General features: G+C 28.9%; 1 protein-coding gene across 2 annotated transcripts; it reads left to right on the forward strand.

The window, feature by feature from the left end:
- Positions 1–10297: 10297 nt before the first annotated feature.
- Positions 10298–21021, forward strand: LOC137837131 (4-coumarate--CoA ligase-like 9). Of its 2 annotated transcripts, none has more exons than XM_068646000.2 (6): positions 10298–11438; positions 15887–16067; positions 16831–16973; positions 17373–17440; positions 19611–19713; positions 20711–21021. In XM_068646000.2, the coding sequence occupies exons 1-6, from the start codon at positions 10404–10406 to the stop codon at positions 20822–20824; spliced, it is 1644 nt and encodes a 547-aa protein (XP_068502101.1). In that variant the 5' UTR covers positions 10298–10403; the 3' UTR covers positions 20825–21021. The 2 variants fall into 2 exon arrangements, 1 of the variants encoding a protein (XP_068502101.1); XR_016520605.1 differs by having other exon boundaries at positions 10304–11438; positions 15912–16067.
- Positions 21022–21297: the final 276 nt, after the last annotated feature.

A 21297-nucleotide genomic window follows, 5' to 3' on the forward strand; every position in this document is an offset into this window, starting at 1 on the left:
GAGAATAGAAGGTCTCAATAATTCAAGGATATTATAAGAGATATTTTTGCAATGATACTCATGATTTATTCTGTTAAATATAATGTGCATTGATACTAATAATGTTCCCAGAAATTCTCAACGGAACATAAAGACACATATAGAGCTTAAAAAGTAAAAATTTCCTTATTAAGCGTCAGGAAAGAGATGAAGTTGATGAGCGAGTAATAAGTGTCATATTTTAGTAATATTTAATACTAAAAGACAAACACTTATGGATGTTTATTCATAAAATGGCTATAATTTAACCCCTAATTTATGAAGTTAATCCTTTTTACATATTTTGTGATTATAATATCAAATTTGTGTTAATTTCAATATTATATAGGAAAATAGAGATAAAAGGGCTAAAGGAAAATGAACAGGTTAGAAACAAGATGAAAAGACAAAGTTGGAATATTGAAAACTAGTCAAAACTCACTCAAACTCGTTCAAGACTCGCCAAAGGCTCACTTAAATGAGTTTGAAAGCAAAGTTTTTAATTTATTCTCGTGAAACTTGAGTGAGCAATATCTCTCTTGAGCGAGTTTGACAACAAAGATTGGTTTTCATTCTCAAGAGGAACTTGCCCTAGACTCGCCCAGCCGAGTTCAATCCAGTGAAGTTGGATTTTTTCTCGTCAAACTCGCCTAGGTAAGAAGTTGTTGGGTTAAGTAGTGTCTAAGTTCAAGAGGGGGTGAATTAAACTTATAAAATTTTCGCAAAGAATATTGTTGTTAGAAATCCTGACACAAAAGAACAGATTGATTCAGAGTAAAATAGATTTATTTTACTGATTTCATAAGCACTCCCAGAAATTAAACAAATTGGTTTTAGAATTAATGGATTTATTTTCGGACTTTACAAAACCGAACACACATTAGATTAAAAAGAACAATCCAATTGAGAGATATTCAGTGCAGAAATAGATTTTGACAAGCAACCTTCAGGAAATTTTAAAACCAGTTTCAAAGACTAAAGAATTTTGAACAAGATTGCTTAATTGAATTTTAAACACTAGTATTACTTAGTCAGCAATTGTAGACTAAAAGAATTTTAAGCAGGATACTTCCTTTTTTAGGAAACTGTATATGATTTAACTCAACAACTATTAAGAAACAACAGATTCAATTTTCAAACAACAGATTTATTTCATAACAGATTATCAAATTCCAGATTTAAAGAAGAGATCAAAGAAGAAGAAAAGCACACACAGTTTTTATACTGGTTCACTCATGAATACAGATTTCACAAAGAAAAAACAATCTTTACAAACACTTCTTGGTTCTTGAACCCTCCAAGAACAAAGAACACAAGCTGAAAAACCTTATTTCAGCATCACCCTATCTTCTTGAAACCCTATCAAGAAGAACAATTACAAACACCTTTACAAAGAACAAAGATAGAAACAAAAGCACCTGAATTGCAGACACAAAAGTTCGGAACAGGACTCTCAGAGCTGCAACACTTTGATAGAACCTTGAACCTCTAACCAAGAGTCACCAGCACAAGAACACTTAAATTTTTTGATAGAAACTTTCACAAACTAAAAAGAATTTCAAACTATCAGTATGTGTAGATATTTATTCATAAGAGGTTACTGACCTATTTGTTCGTGCTCGTATTAATGATCCTACTAATGATCTTGTTGATGATTAAGCTGATTATTTGTTAATGATCTGTTGATTATCCTAATGATAATGTTGTTGATTGATAAAGGTTAGATGGTTGTAAAATTCATAGCAAAATAAGTATGCATAATGAGTAAAATATATGGAAAACCCATATGAAAAACATGAAATTTCCCATAAAGCAAAGCTTGACTCAAGAATAAAAGGATAAGAAGAATCTGAGGAATATGGCAGAAAAAGAGGAAAAATAGCAAACAAATAGAAGGATACAAAAATGACCAATCCTCTCAGTGCATGGAAAAAGGCTAGGGGAATTGACTTCAAAGAGCAAGTACTGAAAAACCTCCAAAATGTTGAGTGCCAAAAGCATGCACTAAGCATATTAAGATTAGAGAGGGATCTAAATTTACAGAGTTTTAGAAAGCTAAGCGAATTCAAAAGGGTTGCGCAAAAAAATACCTTTACAATGAAAAAAAGCTTGGATTTTCTTAGAAAGGGCTTGAAACTAACCTAAACCTAGAATGAGAGTTTTCATATCCACTTAGGCTTGACATGAAGCAAATCCTAAGCTTAAAGAAGACTTCATAACTTAGAAAGGATTGTGCTAAGCTTGGCTTTGAGTGAATCCCTTCAAAACCAAAAAGACCTCTGAATCTGTCGAAGCCTAAAAGGGGGTTAAATCCAAAAAGTTTTTTAAGGTAAAGAAAGTCAATCCATTGAGAAAAATGACTTTATGACGAGTGAATGTCGAATCTTCTTGAGCTCCTCGCTAAAATCTATAAATAGAGAGATCATGGAGGCTCAAAAGAGAGCCTAGAGGTTGAAACAAAGACAAATATTAAGGTAAAAAACCAGAGCGTAAATTGGTCAACAACATTCAGAGATCCATCTTTTTATTGTTCTTAGTTTATCATCCTTGTGCTTCATTGTAAGATTTACCTTGAGTTGTTAAACTTATCGTGTTGGAATTGGAAAACAATGTTATATTTCTTGAGTTATTGTTATTTATCAATGCATGTTTTCTTTGAAATTCAAGTTCTATTGGTTTGATAGTATACTTAATGATTAATGGTGAGAAACGACCATTGATGCACATGGAGCATGAATGAGGCTAGAAGAAGAGTTCATTTATCTAAACCCTATCATATGTCAATTGCCAAGAATGGAGTTGAGCATTTGGCTTGAATTGTTTCGTCTTAATGTAGAAACTGTTGGTTATTAATTCTGATTTTATTACCCTTAAACTATTTTACCGTTATTATTGCATTAATGGTCAATTTACAGGGCTATTAGTATTCCTATTTTATATCTTCTAGTAATTGTAATTTTATTATATATATTATTGAAGTAAATCAAAATGAATGAATCAGTTCAGCAGTTTTGCAAAATTGTGCAATTATGTTCAATCTGTTTCTACAACCTTTTGTCTTCTATTATTTTCTTCAATTAGTTTCTACAATTGGTATCAAGAGCCATTCTGTTATCATGAACTCTACCCAATTATCAGTCTCTATCCTTGATGGAAAAAATTACAATCGGTGGTGTGTGCAGATGAGAGTTTTGTTTGATTATCATGAGTTATGGGATGTCGTTGAGAGTGTAGTGTCTGCATTAGCGGATAATGCAACTTAGGCGCAACAACTAGTGTTGAACAAGATGCTTTGGTGTCTCCAAATCCAAGAGGAAAGCTTGAAGACCTTGCTGCTAGGTGTGTGTGTATGTGTTGTCTAGTTGTTTGAAACTTGTTAATTCACTCCTTAAGATGATCCAAGTTCATTTGAATCTTTAACCTTTTGAAAAGATGAATTTTCTAAAATGTTGTTGAAATTTCAATAGGTTGTTTTTTGAAACAACGGGTTGTTTTACCTTAGCAGTTTTTGAAAAGGTTTTGAAAAGCTTGACTTTGTTGTCAAGTCAATTCAACCGATTGTTTCGACAAAACAATCGATTGTTTTCTGAAAACCTTAACAAAATTCTGTTAAGTGGTTTTAATATGCTTTAAATGATTCTAACTACCTTGGCTCCTTTATTAAATGTTTTTTACCACTTGGTTGGTCTATATAAAAGTGGTTTTACGCTCCTAATCTTGGAGTAAGAGAAAGAGTTTATCAAAACAGTTTTTCCAAGATTTGAAAGAGTTTTGGATCATTCTTAAGTGTGCGGAATAAGATTGAGTTGTAATTCTGAACTTTAAGCTTTGTAATACCCAGGTGTATTCTATTCCCTTCTTCCTTAATTACTATATTTCTGTAGTTGTGTTGCCAAGGAGTGTTGTGTGTTCTTGAGGTGTTCAAGATCAACACTCTTGGTGTGTTTTGCCAAAGGTAATGTGTTTCTTCATGGGTTCAAGGTCACTACTTTGGTGAGTGGTGTTTGTAATCTAATTTTGATTGCATAGTGGATTACCCAGTGGTTTCTGGGGACTTGATGTAGCTCTTGGTGTAAGAATGAACCAATATAAATTGCTTGTGTGTTTATCTCTTACCCTTAACTCTTTAAATTATGTTTTTAAGTTGTTTAAGTTCTAACTGGTATAAACAACCGATTGTTTTTTTTTTTTATATCATCTTAAAACAGTTTTAGGTCTTTGTTTCCTTGATTCTTTTCTCTATAATTCTTCTTTGGCTTTCATTATACCTTCAAAGTTTGCAAAAATCTTTTATAAACAATTCAACCCCCTCGCCCTCTTGTTTAAGGCCATATATTCTAACAAGTAGCGCATCGTGACCAGAAGAAGAAGGAAAAGAAGGATTTGTATGTCATCCATCAAGGGATGAATGATGAGACATTTGAGCAGGTAGAAGGAGCAACAACTACAGGTGAGGCTTGGATCATTTTGTCAACCAATTATAAAGGTGATGACAAGATCAAGAAGGTGCGTCTTCAAACCCCAAGACGCCAATATGAACTGCTGCAGATGGAAACCACAGAGACTATTGATGTCTATATAAATAAAATTTTTGCCTTGACAATCAGATAAAGACCAAGGGTGAAACACATTCGGAGCAGGCAAAGGTGGAGAATATTTTGAGATCTTTAACTCCCAGATTTGAGCATGTTGTTGCCGCAATTGAAGAGGTCAATGACATTTCAACAATGACAGTAAGGTTATTGTCTGGTTCCCTATGAGCGCATGAGCAACAGACGAATGACAATAAGATTGAAAAACCAATTGAACAGGCTTTACAAGCACAAGCCTCAATTGGTAGCTCCTATCATAAACACGATAGTTCACAAGGCAAAGGATAGGGACGTGGTGGTAGCTATTCCAGCAAAGGTCGTGGTGGCCAGAATCATGGAGGCATTGAGCAAAATAGCATTGGTTCCAATCACAATCCAAGTTCAAATAACTCTTGGCACGTAGAACGTGATCGCGAAGGACGAGGATGCATTTATAATAAATCAAATGTGGAGTGTTATAACTGTCATAAACGCGGCCATTATGCAAATGAGTGTATATCAAAAGGTGATAATCATGCTGCCAATTGTGCTCAAGAAGATAGTAATCACGAACAAGATGAAGAGGATCATGCAGTATTAATGACAACCAGATCAAATGAAACTCCAAACAACCAGACATGATATTTGGATACAGGTTGCACGAATCATATATGGGTCAGAAAGAGCTGTTTGTAGATTTGGATGACTCATTTCGCACAAAAGTGAAATTCGGTGATGGCAGGTTCGTTCCGGTGACTGGAAAAGGGCGAATTCTTATCACATTGGAGAATGGTGATCACAGGTACATCTATGATGTTTTCTATGTACCTTATATGAAAAGTAATATGTTGAGTATGGGATAGCTGGCCGAAAAGGGTTACGTGATGCACATAGTTGAAAATAAATTCTCAATTTTTTATAAAAAAAAGGGGTATTTGATTCTTAAAATCTTTTTATCAAAAAACTGCATGTTTCTAGTAGATTTTCATATGGGTGATTTCAAGTGCTTGAATGCAATAATGAATAATGAATCATGGTTATGGCATTTGATTTAGGCACTTAAATTTTTAGAGTTTGGAAAATCTCTCCAAACGAAATTTAGTGAATGGCTTACCCCATATTCATCACCCTAATCAATTGTGTGAGGCTAGCATTTTTGGAAAGAATCACAGGATACCATTTGTTAAGGAGCCTTGGTGTGTAAAATTTCCTTTGGAGCTTGTTCATACTGATGTTTGTGGCCCGATGAACATATCATCAATTGGAGGTAATAAGTATTTTTTTTAACCTTTATTGGTGATTTTTCAAGGAAAACCTGGATTTATCTATTGAAAAGCAAGGATGAGGTATTCCACTGCTTTAAAATATTTAAAGCATTTGTTGAAAGACAGAGTGACAGACTAATTAAGATGGTGCGTAGTGATGGAAGGGGTGAGTACAAGTCTAATGAGTTCAAAAGGCATTGTGAAGAACTTGGGTTGCAGCATAACATAACTTGTCCCTACACACCTCAACACAACGAAGTTGCCGAGAGAAAGAATAGAACAATAATGGACATGGCGAGGAGAATGCTTAAAGCGAAAGGTATGCCAAATTATTTTTGGGCGGAGGTCGTAACATGTGCGGTATATTTGATAAACAGATCACTCACTCGGAGTGTTCCTAACACAATTCCGATTGAGGCATGGAGCGGATTCAAACCCAATGTGCAAAACTTGAAGGTATTTGGGTCAATTACTTATGCTCATGTCCCCAAGGCAGCAAGATCGAAGTTGGATGATAAGGTAGTGAAGACCATTTTCATTGGATATAAGCATGGGGGATACAAATTGTACAATCCAATGACAAAGAAGGTGATTGTCAGTCGTGATGTTACATTTGCCGAAAATGAGGAATGGCAATGGAATGCAGCAACTGAAATGGATTCGAAAAAACAATATATTTACATTCGATGATGTGGAAGATGGAGTCACTCTTGAAGCACCTACAATTCAATCTGAAGTTGTAATTCAACCTGAAGTTGCAAATCCAATTGCAACTATGATGGAGCGACCAAGAAGGCAGCAACGACAACCTGTACACCTTCAAGATTGCGAAGTAAATCTTGATGATGAAGTTGATGACAATGGAGATTTAGTTCACTTTGCTTTTCTTGCAGATTCAGAATCCGTGAGACTTGCAGATGTCATTCAACACCCCAAATGGCAAGAGGCTATGAATGAAGAATTGATGGCGATTGAAAAAAACAATACATTATAGCTCACTAATCTTCCAAAAGGACACAAAGCAATTAATGTGAAGTGGGTGTACAAGATTAAAGTGAAAGCAAATGGTGAGATTGATAGATACAAGGCAAGGTTGGTGGCAAAGGGATTCGAGCAAAGAGAAGACTATGATTACGAAGAAATATTTTCCCCTGTAGCTCGAATGGAAACAGTGAGATTAATCATTGCTTTAGCTGCACAAAGGCAATGGAAAATTCACCAAATGGACGTCAAGTCTGCGTTTCTAAATGGCTCACTTGATGAAGATTTTGTAAGTATTAACTTCAACTATATATTTCTTTAAAGTAATGAGACAAAAGTTGTGACAGGTACTCAATCATTCCCCATAATTTAAAATAGTTCCATGATTTTATTAATTGTCCAGGCTTATATTGAGATTTCTCTTTTATTTTTTACTTTTTGCAATAATGCACTTAACATGTTGTGCGAATTGAGATGTGTTGATATTAAATACAATATTGATCAACACCCATATTATAGCACCTAAAGAAAAGTAGCTATGTAGTCCATTTTATATTTTCTTTAGTATGTTTTGTTCTTTTCCTGAGTATTTCTTTTGTTATCAAACTTTAAATTTAACAATACATCTCACTTATTTTGTTTTGGAAATTATTTTACATTTTCCATGAAATTGATGATAAATTGTTATATGGATTGAGCGTTAAATAGAGTTGGTCAAAAATAGTGAAGTTGCTGCATTATTTTGTAACAGTATTTTCTATAATTCAAGACATGTTAATAAGTGTTGAACTATTTCCTATGTTAAAAGTCTTTATTTAATAATATGAAAACAACATACAGTGTTTTCCAAAATTATGCATACATGTACTAGTATATAATTTAAGTTTTGTCTTGTTGTGTTTACCATTTTCTATGTGGTTAACATGTAAAAGGCAGCGACATAAATATTTCATTTCTAAAATTACTTTCTTCATTAGTCCGTCATGGACATTGTATCTAAAAGATTACTAATGCTTTATGTTTTGCAAGTATCAAATGAATTAAACATACATATATGAAAATAACATATCGGAGCTCATTTTTGGTTACCAAGAATGTTTAAGGTATATTTAGTTCATTTTTATTTTATTTTATAGATCTTATATAATTATTTCATTATTTTGATAATGAAATGATGTTCTTTTCTATGGTTGTCTATACTTATCATTTATAATCCGAAATAGTAATTTATTTAGAATAACGGTCATTTCCAAAAAATTTCATGCATCATTTCAATACAAAGAAAGTATGAACATCATTTCTATGGTGCATTTTTTAGACATACATTGTGCTATGCTGGATTGGATTTATGTGTTGACTCATTAAAAGTTGGTCATTTCACAGTAAAATGTATAGCGTACTTCTAAAGACTTTTTCAAACTCTTGCATTTTAAACTCATTGACTAATGTTCTTTTCTATGGTTGTCTATAGTTCTCACTCATAATAAAAAAAAATAGCAATTTATTTATTATAACTGTCATTTCCAAAAATTTACAATACCAAGATATTAAACCTTTTTTCCTTCTTTTATAGTCATAAAAACTATTAATTATTACTTATTACTTATTATTTATAAATAGTACACATTTCAGCAATCACACTATTAGTTTGTATTTCTAAAAAGTTTTTGAACTATTTTCCTCTGTTAAATCACTTGAGTGCTTCATTAAGGTTTAAACAAAAGAAAATGAACAACACAGACCCAACAGATATCATAAGCAGAGAAACACTGAGTACATTCAAGAGCATCATAGATCATTCGAAGGTATGTTCTCATATTTATTTTCAACCAAATAGTTTCCAAAAGAATTTCTCCATATCTTTTTTTCTTTCTTTCTGTTTTAGGGTTAACTAATATTTGACTGCATTCACATATAATTCTTATATTATCATAGAATATTTTTTTGTGGACCGAGCCTTTGGAATAATATTTGGTACAAAATTTGATATTATATGGACCCTTGCCGATCAAAGAGGAAATATATTCAAGGTACGTTATAATATGGACCTCCACAATCCCTTGATCATTTACGATTGTGATGAAATGTGTAACTTGTACATGTTAAAAGAAGGATCTCATCAAATTCTCTTTTGTTACGTGGGGAGAGCTGTTTTGAAGTAACAATATCTGAGGATACGTTGTCTGAAGATACTATCGTACACTTCTTTCTAGAGATTGAAAATTGAAGTTCATTAACATATCATGCACTTGTGCATTTTACACTAACTTTGACGGCTTCCCGGAGCATAGCAAGTCATCTGGTATTTTTTTATAAGATACTTTCGCTTTATATATATTATTAAATATATTAAATGAAAATGCATTTTTTTTCACAAATGCAAATATTTAACTTTTTATTGTTGTGTAGGATTTTCCTCTGCCTTTCGCAATTTATATAAGAAGAGGTACATTTCAAAATGTAACTTTGCATGATCCAAACGAACAGGTGGAATGCAAAGTTCTAATCCGAAATATTTCAAAAAAGACTGTCAAATTGGAAAGTGGATGGAAATTTTTTTGCAGAGAATACTCACTTCAGGAGAATGATATAAAATTACTTTTGAGACAGATGATGAACATACATGGCAACACTTTCGAGTTATCATTATGAAAATGATTTGATTGAAGGTTTATTGTAATGTATTTGGAATTCAAGACTATTTTTAAACTCAACATAAATTACAATTATTGTTTTTTACTAATATCAGAATAATACTTAATAAATAATTATATTATGTATTTCCTTTCTATGCTATATCCTCTATAGATGATTATTTTGGATCATAATACTTTTGTTTTTTTTACATTATATATATATTTACATTGTGTAATTAATAATTTATGTAATTTTGATTTATAATTATCGTACAACATATTTAATACCATATTAAATGTAACGTTATTTTTTTTATTCTCATGTTCCTCCTCTCGGTCATCTGGTCTCACAGGCCTGGGATGGTACCTGCAGAAGGCACTCCAACGCTCAAGTCAGTTAGGGTGTCAGCACTCTCGGTTGTTAGAGTAATGTAGATAATGACGTATATGGTTCTAGGAATTTGTACTATTTATATTACCTTAATGGACCTTCATTGGTGGGCTGGTTTACAAGGTTGGTCCATATTTAGGGTTGTGTTAAACAACCTTTAATTGTGGATTAACCCCACTGACTTGGTCAACCCATGACTCGTCGTCATGGGTCGATCTCATCACGTGACCTTCTCATTATGGTTGATTGGTTGAGTTCCTGATCGACTCACTAAGTGAATCGGTCATCCCAGTACATAATTTAATATATTACATTTTAGAAAATAAATTTATTTAAATATATGTAATTTATTAATTATTTTAAATTCTAATATTATGATTTAAATAAATATAAAATATTTAAAATATTCCCATGTGTTACACGCGTCAAAATACTGGAATAATATATTTAGTTGGAGAATGAAAGTGGAAAAAACGTTCCAAACGACGAACATGAGAGTGCACATTATCGAGAGAGAATTCATCTGAGCACCTTCTTTCACATGGAGAAGATGGAAAAGATGGCAACTACATTCCCACCTGTCAGAGATCCAAGGTCCGGTTTCAATCCCTTTTCCGGAACCTTCCACAGCCTCAAACCACCACTTATTCTCCCTCCTCCCAACGCCACCATCTCCGCCGCTTCCTACATCCTCTTCCTCCGTCGCAACTCGCACTTTCCGGACTCCTCTACCGCCGTTATCGACTCAACCTCCGGCCACCGTCTCTCCTACCAAGAACTCATCCACCGCGCTGAGAACCTAGCCGCCAACCTCGCCACAGTTCTCAAACTATCAAAATCTCACACCGCGCTCGTTCTTTCCCCAAACATCCTCCAAGTTCCGATCCTCTGTTTCGCGCTCCTCTCCCTCGGTGTGGTCATCTCCCCCGCGAACCCTCTCTCCACACGCCTCGAGCTCACGCGCCTCTTCCACCTCAGCAAACCTGCGATCGTCTTCGCAGTGACTTCAATCGCGGAAAAAACACGTGAGTTTCATGTCCGCACGGTCCTCCTCGACTCGCCCGAGTTCGACTCCCTCACTCGGACTAAGATTCAGCCTCTGAGTCCAATCCCCTCCACCACGCCGGTGACTCAGTCCGACGTGGCAGCGATTCTGTACTCTTCCGGCACGACGGGGAAGGTGAAGGGCGTTATGCTTACACACCGCAACCTAACTGCGATAGCCGCGGGATACGACACGGTCCGCACGAAGCGCGCAGAACCCGCGGTGTTCCTCTATACGGTGCCGTATTTCCACGTGTACGGTTTCACGTTCAGCCTAGGGGCGATGGTGCTGTCGGAGACGGTGGTGATAATGGAGAGGTTCAGTTTGAGGGGAATGCTGAGCGCGGCGGAGAGGTTCCGAGCGACGCACATTACGGTGGTGCCGGTACTAGTGGTGGCTTTGACGAAAGACAGAGTGACAGACGAATACGAGTTGACGTCGTTGGAAGGGATCGTGTGCGGTGGAGCTCCACTGAGGAAGGAAATCCACGAGGCTTTCAAAACCAAATTCCCCAAGGTCCATATCATGCAGGTAAGGTTTGCTTTCAATTTTGCATTTTATTTTCCTCTTTTTTTTGAAAAAACATATTTTTACATATTAATACAATTTTAATATTAATATAATTAGTTATTAAAATAGTTTTTATTTATTTATGATCTATAACTATAATGAAATTCGTTTTTTTTTTTTTGATGATCATAAAGATGAACAGACATACCCTATGTGTTTTCAATAACTTTTGTGTACTATTTTTGTTGGAAAACTTTTTCTTGATAGGGAAACAACCAGTAAAATACAAACACTTCACACTTCTTTATAATAATATAATAATATTTTAAATTAAAAAATAAAATAAAAATAATTAAAATATTATTATTTTAGGGTGTTAGGTGTATATTTTTACTATTTCTGATGTCAAATCATCTCTCATTTTTGTCCGTCTAAATATTAATAATCCTACTTTTCTATATAATCATATTATAATCCTTAATATTATTATTTTAATATTTTTTTATATTATTTAATTATAAATTTATTTTTTATTATATATATTTATATAAAAAATAATCACATCAATAATTATATACATTCTCATTATTCTCAAAGTATCATTTATCAAATTGTATCTTCTCATCCATTCTTAATTCAAACACAAAATATTAATAGTAAAATCACTCTACTTTTTACTGTTAGGTAGGCTGATTAATTATTTCAGTTAATACTAAAAAATAGATTATTTTTTCCATTGTAATCAATAAAAATTATTGAAAAACATTTAATTTTATCTAATAACTAGATTAGGAAATAAATTAATTTATTATATTAATTTTAACATTTATATTAACAGTTAATTACTTGTTCTCGACTTAAAAATAAACCGAGAAAAAAAAAGTCCAACTTAAATATAAATAAAATTAATTTATTATATTAATTTTAATTAACAGTTAATTACTTGTTCTCGACTTAAAAATAAACCGAGAAAAAAAAAGTCCAACTTAAATATAAATAAAATTTTAATTATTCCAATTTTATTTATTTTAACTATCCTAAAAATATTCTTATGTTTAAACTTAAATGTAATTCAAATAAATATGGAGTGTTTTTAAATAATTTATTTTTATTTTATAATATGAAGAACATTAAATAAATTTATTTAAAGCTTTTGTTCAGTATATAATTAAATAATTTTATTTTCATAAAAGAGTAGAGGTAGTAGATAATATAGTATAAATTATTTTACTAAATTAAAATGTAACTATTTAAATAAAGGCATTATTATTTTGATTTCCATAACACAATTTATAAAAGTCAATAAATTTTTCACGGCAAACATAAATTAGAGATCATACTAGGTGATGAATTTTGGAATAATTATCATAAAACTAAATAAAAGTACTTTACATGATGATCATTTTCATTGATTTATTATATAAAACCTTTAATATTGTTATTTATGTACTAAGTGATTGAGATATAATAAATGAAAATTAATTAGTGTATGTCTTTTCAAATTAAGCCGAACAAGGTAGACTCATTCCTTTATAAAGCTTTTGAGTTAAAAGGATGGCGAAAACGTGATTGAGAGAAAACTTATTAAAAAAAGGTTTCTGAGTGTGATTAGCCATTATCAATACTATGTTCCAATAATATTATTATAAAAAAAGTCAAAATGACTTCAAATTTAATATTTCGCACAAACAACATGTTTAAATAATCAAATGAGTTTAACATTTACCTAATATTAGATAAAAAAAAATAAAGTCAAATGAGATGATGATTAAAAAAAAATTAAAGATAAGAAATGTGTATATGTATTTATCATCTTCAAAAGGTTATAGTACACTTACATTTTCTTTATAACTTTTGAAAGACATATTCTTTCACATTATCTTTAATAAATAACACTGACATTCCTTATATTTTAATTACCAGATACTTGCATCTCTTATATCTATACTAATATTATTTTTATCTTTTCTTTATAAAAATTATTTAATTTTTTATCTTTAAAACTTTAATTTTTAAATTTCATAGTTTTTATTTTAAGTTTTTGTTAGTATGATTATTTTGAACAAACTAAAGAAAAGTGAGTTTTAACTTTAATAAGAATATAAGGAAAGTGAATGTTATTTTTTATAAACATAAGATAAAATAATGTTTATTTAAAAAGTAGAAGAATGTGAATATTATTTTGTTAAAATAGAAGGATGATAAATCTTTATATTAAAACAATAATTAGAAAAGATACGAATTCATCTAATATTATCAAGAAAATGGATAATTATAATTGCTTAAGAGTTCCTGTAAAAGAAAAAGTTTATGTCATAAGATTATTTTCATTGCTAAATAACATTAGGTCTCTTAAATAAGATATTGGATCATAAGAATAAAAAATTATTTTTCTATTTTAGAATTATATAGTTATATCCGCAACCAAATAAAAACCTTAATGAGAGTGTTATAAGACCTTTATATTGAAGTTAAAATTACAAAAAAAAAAAACTTAAAAATATTGTAGAACAGTAAAACCCACAAAAAATAAATTAATATCTCATAAAATTATTTCTCTAAAATATAATTGTCCTAATTGAAAAATAGTGTTCGAGTTAATTATATTCCAGCTAAAAGAATAAATGTTATTAAGGTAGATTGTAAGTAATTGTGTTATCTAAAAATAATTTTTAAGTTACAGTCTATTATGTTAATTTGAATTATTTTTTAGTGTATATTAATTATATATATTTTATATTTATTTAATTAAATGTATAATAGTACTTTTTTTCGTTAGTCAAGTTGATATTTGTAAATTGAATTTTAATATTTATTTAAAACTGTGTTGTCCCTGTCGTTGGCTTAGCCAACGTTACGTAATTTTTTTTTTTTTAAATAAAATATATATATATATATATATATATATATATATATTTCGTTGACGAATGGCACCCTAGTTTTATTGATGCTATCTGTAGTTAATTTAACTATTGATAGAATTAATAAAAGAAATACAAAATGGTGTTTTTTTTTCTTTAATTAAAATGTCTATATCTGTCTGCGTAATCAAAAACTAGTAGAAGCACATTATTATTCTTATTACCAATCATCTTATTATACGTGTTTCAATACAACACATAATTTTTTTTTAAATATTTAAGAATTTTATATATATATATATATATATCATTGAAAAATAATTAAATAAAAATCAATTTTAGAAATAAAAAATAATTAATCACTATATTAATTAAATTAGATATTATTTTAGAAACTAAAAAATTTATTAGTATTTAAAGTAGTTTTTATTATTAATAAAATTTATAAACTATATTTAATTTATAATAAAATCTACTGAATTAATAAAATAAATTATAAAATTAGTAACTAAAAATCTTGATAGCTAATTAGATATCAATTTAAAAATTAGTTTATAAATTTTATTAATAATAATACTTTAAATAGCAATAGTTTTGTTTAGTATCTAAAATAGTATCTAATTTAGTGAATAGTTATTTTTTATCTTTAATTTAAAATTGATTTTTATTTAATAATTATATAATCCAATAAAAGTAACTAATTTTTATTTTGCTTCTAATTTTTTTATTTTTATAAATTTTGAAATTATTTCTTTTGTTCTTATAAACTGTGTAAATTTTGATATTATTTCTAGTTAATTATTTTTATTTAATTTTCATCTTCCAAATTTTTTAATTTATATATTTAAAATAGATTAATAATCTTTATTTTACGAATTTTAAGAGATTTTTGGGATGATGAATGCCAACATTATATATGTTTACTTTAAATAATTATTTATAATTTTATTCAATACATCTACGATTAATTAATATAATATTAGGAATTAAAATTATAATATCCATTTTTAAAATTACAAGAAATAACGAAATATTTTACTAGGAACTAAAAATCCACTCGTTTTATAAGACTATAAGATATACTAGATATAATGTAACATACATATATAAGTATTTTTGGAAGAAAAAGGAAATCAACTTCTTCATAGTTAAAGTTAACAAGAGATAAATAAAAAAAAAGTAAAAAACTTATATAAGAGAATTTTATAAGTTAATTTATACATAAAGCTAATTTTATATTTTAAAGAAGTTAAGCTTTTATAATCTTTAATAATTGTGAAGAAATTAATCATGCAAAAAGTAGGACAATAATAATACATATTACATTTTCATAAAATGTCTTTAAGGACTTTGACATTTCACCAATATTGTATCTTGATATTCAAGAGTATCATCAATATTAATTAATATATTGATGTTTATAGATCTGAACGGTTCACCAAAATATTGAAGAATAATAATATATGAGAGAAATACGTAGAATATATATATTTAAATATTATTCATGAGTTATTATTATTGTGTTTGAATAATATTTGTTTATATATATGGAGTGTTTGTAAATGAAGAAATTACAGAAATTGAATATCTGATATGTAAATAATGTAGGGATACGGTTTAACTGAGTGTGCAGTTACCCGAACCGTTCCGGAGGAGGCTAATCAGGTGGGAACAGCAGGTAGACTGAAACCAGACATAGAAGCCAAAATTGTGAACCCACAAACAGGGAAACTCATGCTTCCTGGTCAAAAGGGAGAACTATGGATCAAAGGACCTTATGTTATGAAAGGTAACTTTAATGCATGACTCTGTCGTGTTTTCATGTTTTTTTTTTTTTTGTCGGCGTTGTGTTTTCATGTGTTACTATAATATATAAATTTCATGTGTTTACTTACAAATTATTACGAAGTGAACTTTAAACCTAATTCATCCCATAAAATCAGTTTAAAATTCACTTTGTAATATGGTATCATAGTCATTTTGAACATATCCTAGCGAGTGTTTGTGTTGGACATTTTGTGTCACCCGCTATCGGACCATCCATAATATATAGTCTCATGCACGAGTTGACAGTCTCGGCGTGACAGGTGTGTTGGAGATCTCATATCAACTAGATATTAGAGTCTTTCATAATATATAAGTGGGTGCAAACTTCACCTCATTGAGCCGGTTTTATGAGGTTGAGTTAGGCTTAAAGTTCACTTTGTAATATGGTATCAGAGTCATTTCGAGTTTATTCTAGCGATTGTTTGTGTTGGGCCTCCGCTATCGGACCACCCATAATATATATAGTCTCACGCACGAGTTGACAGTCTTGAAGGAGTGTGTTGGAGATCTCACATCGACTAGAGATTAGAGTCTTTCATAGTATATAAGTGGGTACAAACTTCACCTTATTGAGTTGGTTTTATGGGGTTGAGTTAGACTTAAAGTTCACTTCTTAATACAAATAAATCAGATAAATGAAAACTGATTAACTCAATTTGATTTAGAAAATTGAATTATTATTATTATTAGTTTGCTTACAGCATGCATGGACTGTGTTAGAGCAGGTTATGTTGATGAGCCAGAAGCAACATCAGCCACTTTGGTGAATGGGTGGTTAAGAACCGGAGATCTTTGTTATTTCGATAATGATGGTTTCTTGTATGTTGTAGATAGGTTAAAAGAGTTGATCAAATACAAGGGCTACCAGGTAACATGAGTTTTAATTAAATCACAGAGTAAAACTTCGTTTTTTTATCTAATTATTAGTAAAAAAATCATCTTTAGTTGTATCTCTTATCTTCCAAATCACACTTTCACACACTCTCCCCCTCTTCTTATATTGAATTCTTCGTTTTTACAAGCTTCCTTACTAGTTTGGTACCATTTGAGAAATACATGTTATACCCTAAAAGACTTGTGCAATTCAATGTAGATAAATCCTTAAGGTAGTGATTATCCTCACTTGTGAAACCATCTTGTCCCTCTTCTCATTCAGCCATTAGTACAATAAGTGTAACTTAAAAAGAATGAATCACATATGAATTAGTTAAAAGTTTTCCTCTAAAATTTATCTTTTACAAATAATAGTTATCTTTGTACGATGCAGGTTGCTCCGGCAGAGCTAGAAGAGTTGCTCCTATCTCACCCAGACATAACTGATGCTGCTGTTATTCCGTAAGATTTTAATTTTTTAACAGCCAAAACTGTTTTTTTTTCTGTTTTTTAAGGTAAAAAATAGAAAAAAAAAATATAAATTCTTCATTGAAGACAAAAAAAAATCTTTTGTTACACTTACTAAATATGAAATATAGTCGAGAGACACTTATCAATGATCAGTTGTTAAAACCTACAAATATAAAAGAAAAAAAATAACTCCTTTTAATAATTAAATAATAAATATTTAAAATAAACACGAATTCATATATATATATATATATATATATAATACAGAAAATACAAACCAATGTTAGATACAAGCAATAATTAGTTGTTATAGTGACTAAATTAGAGATCATTTTAGAAATTAAAAAAACTTTTGATTTCTAAATTAGTTTATATTATTGTTAAATAGTAAGTTGATATCTAATTTAACTACCAAGATTTTTGCTACCAAATTTAAAAAATTAAATAATTGGTAAATAAAACTTTAGTAGATAATTAGATACCAATTTAAAAATCATTTAACAGAAACTAATTTAGAAACCAAAAAAATTTTTAGTCTATAAAATGTTCTCTAATTTAGTTACTATAACAACTAATTATTTTTTGTCTCTAAAATTAGTTTTTATTTCATAATTTTCTTGTAGTAATATATATATATATATATATTTACTTAATTTGTAAAATATAAAATAGAAGGTATAAATATAAAAGGAAAACAAACTCCTCCTTTTAAAATCAAATAAAAAATATTTGAAAAAACATGATCTTTATGAATATATCAGTTTTAAAAATATTATATATATGTATATTATTTTTAAAAACTTTTTTAATATAAACTAAAATAAATTTATCAAAAAATCAGATTATCATAAAATATTATTTTAAAATTTATATAAATTAATTTCAAATTCTGGAAAAATCTAGTATAATTTTTATTTTCTTATTTTAAAAATATTTATAAAAAAATGAACCCAAACGTACTCTAATTAATCAGTTCCCACTCCTCTTCCTAGAAAAGTACCTTATTCCAATCTGATTCTGGTATATTTTTATGGTTTATCATCATGTTAATACCACGTGTTATATATTTATATATTGACAAAAAGTAGGTGGAAGAAAAAGGAAATTCAATTGTTTTCTACAATATTATTGAATTATTGTACAATTCAATGTCATTCTCCACTACATAATCTTTATTTGTCCTTATAAGAAATGGAATTTTTGTTTTCTAGATTTGGACGCTAGTTTTTTTTTTTATATCCAATACTTTTGTCTTCATTTAATTAATCATTTCATTTCTACATATACTATTAGCTTTCTTATTTTTGTCTCTTTTAGAAATCACATATCGATAACTTTAAATAGGGCAAATTTTTCTCTTAAAATTTGATTTTATCATAATAAATTAAGTTTAAATCAATTTTTTAATATGATATTAAATTTATTATTCTAGTGAATTATTGAGTCTATCTTAATATTTGACTACTCATAAGGATTTAGTCTCACCTATCTAAACATAAAAAAAAATATTAAAAAATTTATATTAACTAAAAATAAGATAATTTATAATACATGTAAGAATAATCTTCTTTTTAAAAAAGTCATACACCTATCAAAAGATAATAAAACTTAAAAGAATTTCCTGTACAAACTAAAAGATATACTTTCTAAAAGTTTAGTTTCACAATGAAGATGTAAATGTCTTAGATGTTAAAAATATTTCATAATGATTAAAAATAATATCAATTTAAAATATTAAAGAGAAAATAATTTTCCCTTTAAAAAAAACATATACATATTAAAAGAGAATAAAACTTAAACTAAAAGATATCTTTTTTTAAAAAATAAATAATACTCTGACAAATTTTTTTTAAAAGACCACAACTATAAAAATTGTTTTATCTCTTCATGAGTCATAGTTTAGCAAAAATTATTTCTCTTCCGAGTTCTAATATATATTTTTCTAAAAAATAAGAACTAATATAAAATATTAACACAAATACACGGAATAAGGTTCGTTTATAGATCAATTTTTCTTTTTTTTTAAATTTTTTTCTTTTTGGAGAAATTTACCTTAAAAAAGCTTCTTTTATTTTGGGAAGATAAAAAAAAAAAAAAACCTGTGTTTGGCAAACAGATACGTATCTGAGAAAGAACTAATAAACTTGAGAATGATTAACAGATACCCTGACGATGAAGCAGGCGAAGTGCCCATGGCGTTTGTTGTAAGACAACCTCAAAGTTCTCTTGGCGCCGCAGAAGTTGTTGATTTTGTTGCCAAACAGGTCCTTTTCCCTTCTGCATTACTTGCTTTCTTCTGCACATTCAAATTTTAATCTATTAATTCTCACAAACTTCCACCATTTATGAAAACAATAAATAACAAATGAAACCCTATTTAACACCTGCAATGATACCTGTCAAATCTTATAATCAATTTATTAATCACAAATGAAACTCACTGATGTATCACCTTAACAATAATTAACAGTAATAGTAATAGAATGATGGTTTATTAAAACAGTAATGATACTTAGGGTTTATTAAAACCCTAACCCTAATAATACTTACAACCTAATATATAATTGTTATTAATGATATAAAAAATATATATTTTTGTCATGTAAAAATTGAATTTTTTTTAAAAAAAAAGTGTGCACCGCAACAAGTTATTAATATATCATTTTTCTTATTAAAATTATTTTTCTGGATATTTTTAAAGGATTAGAGGAGACAATTGTATTTTTGGAAGGAGTAATTTCTGTAAAATTTGTTTGAAGCACTAAAAAATATATTAAATTAATACACTGAAAAATCACTACAAGAAAATCATAAAATAAAAACCAATTTTTAAAGACCAAAATAAATAGTTGAAATAGTAACTAAATTAGAGACCATTTTAAAAATTAAAACAAAATTTGGTTCCTAAATTAGTTTCTATTATTGTTAAATAGTTTCTTGGTATCTAATTAGCAACCAAGGTTTTTACTACCAAATTTAGAAACTAAATAATTGGTAGTTAAAACTTTGATTGTTAATTAGATACCAATTTAAAAATCCTAAACCCTAAACCCTTAATTAGATACCAATTTAAAAACTATTTAACAATAATAGAAACTAATTTAGAAAATATTTTTTTTTTAATTTCTAAAATAGTCTCTAATTTAATTATTATTATAACTAATTATTTTGGTATCTAAAAATTGGTTCCGTCAATATTTGGAACATATTTAAGCTTTAAATAATTATGGTATAAATAATGTTTCTACTTTTTGGTTTCAGGTTACACCATACAAGAAAATAAGGCGTGTAGCATTTGTTGATTCCATACCCAAGAATGCTTCAGGGAAGATACTAAGAAAGGATCTATGTAAAATTGCACTCTCTAAGTTATAATGATTCGTTTTATTTTATTTTTTCCTAAATGATGCATGGTTTTTCATTTAGTTTGCAATAAAGTGGTTCTTGATTCAGTCATTTGTTCCAAATAATAAAAAAAAGAATAATATTTGTTTGTATTCCATTTGTCTGTATATGGTTTATATGTAAAGAGCCAGATATTTTTAATGCAACTATTTCTTGCACATGATCAACACCTCCATATGCACATGATCAACACCTGATTTTTATATAAAATGATAAAAATATCTTTAAATAAAAAAATATATAAATATTTTTGAAATTTCTTTTTTAAACATGTTTTTAGATTGAATTTTCAAAACACTTTTATGAATTTTAGAATTCTTTTTCCATAACACGTTTTTAAAAATATTTGAAATTTATTTTTGAAATATATTTTTCACATTTCGGAACTATATTTTCATAATAAAATTTAATTTCTGGAATACAGTAATCTATTTCAGTTTTTT

The sequence above is a fragment of the Phaseolus vulgaris genome, chromosome 4 (genome assembly GCF_051622355.1).
Source record: "Phaseolus vulgaris cultivar YP4 chromosome 4, ASM5162235v1, whole genome shotgun sequence".
Lineage (NCBI taxonomy): Eukaryota > Viridiplantae > Streptophyta > Magnoliopsida > Fabales > Fabaceae > Phaseolus > Phaseolus vulgaris.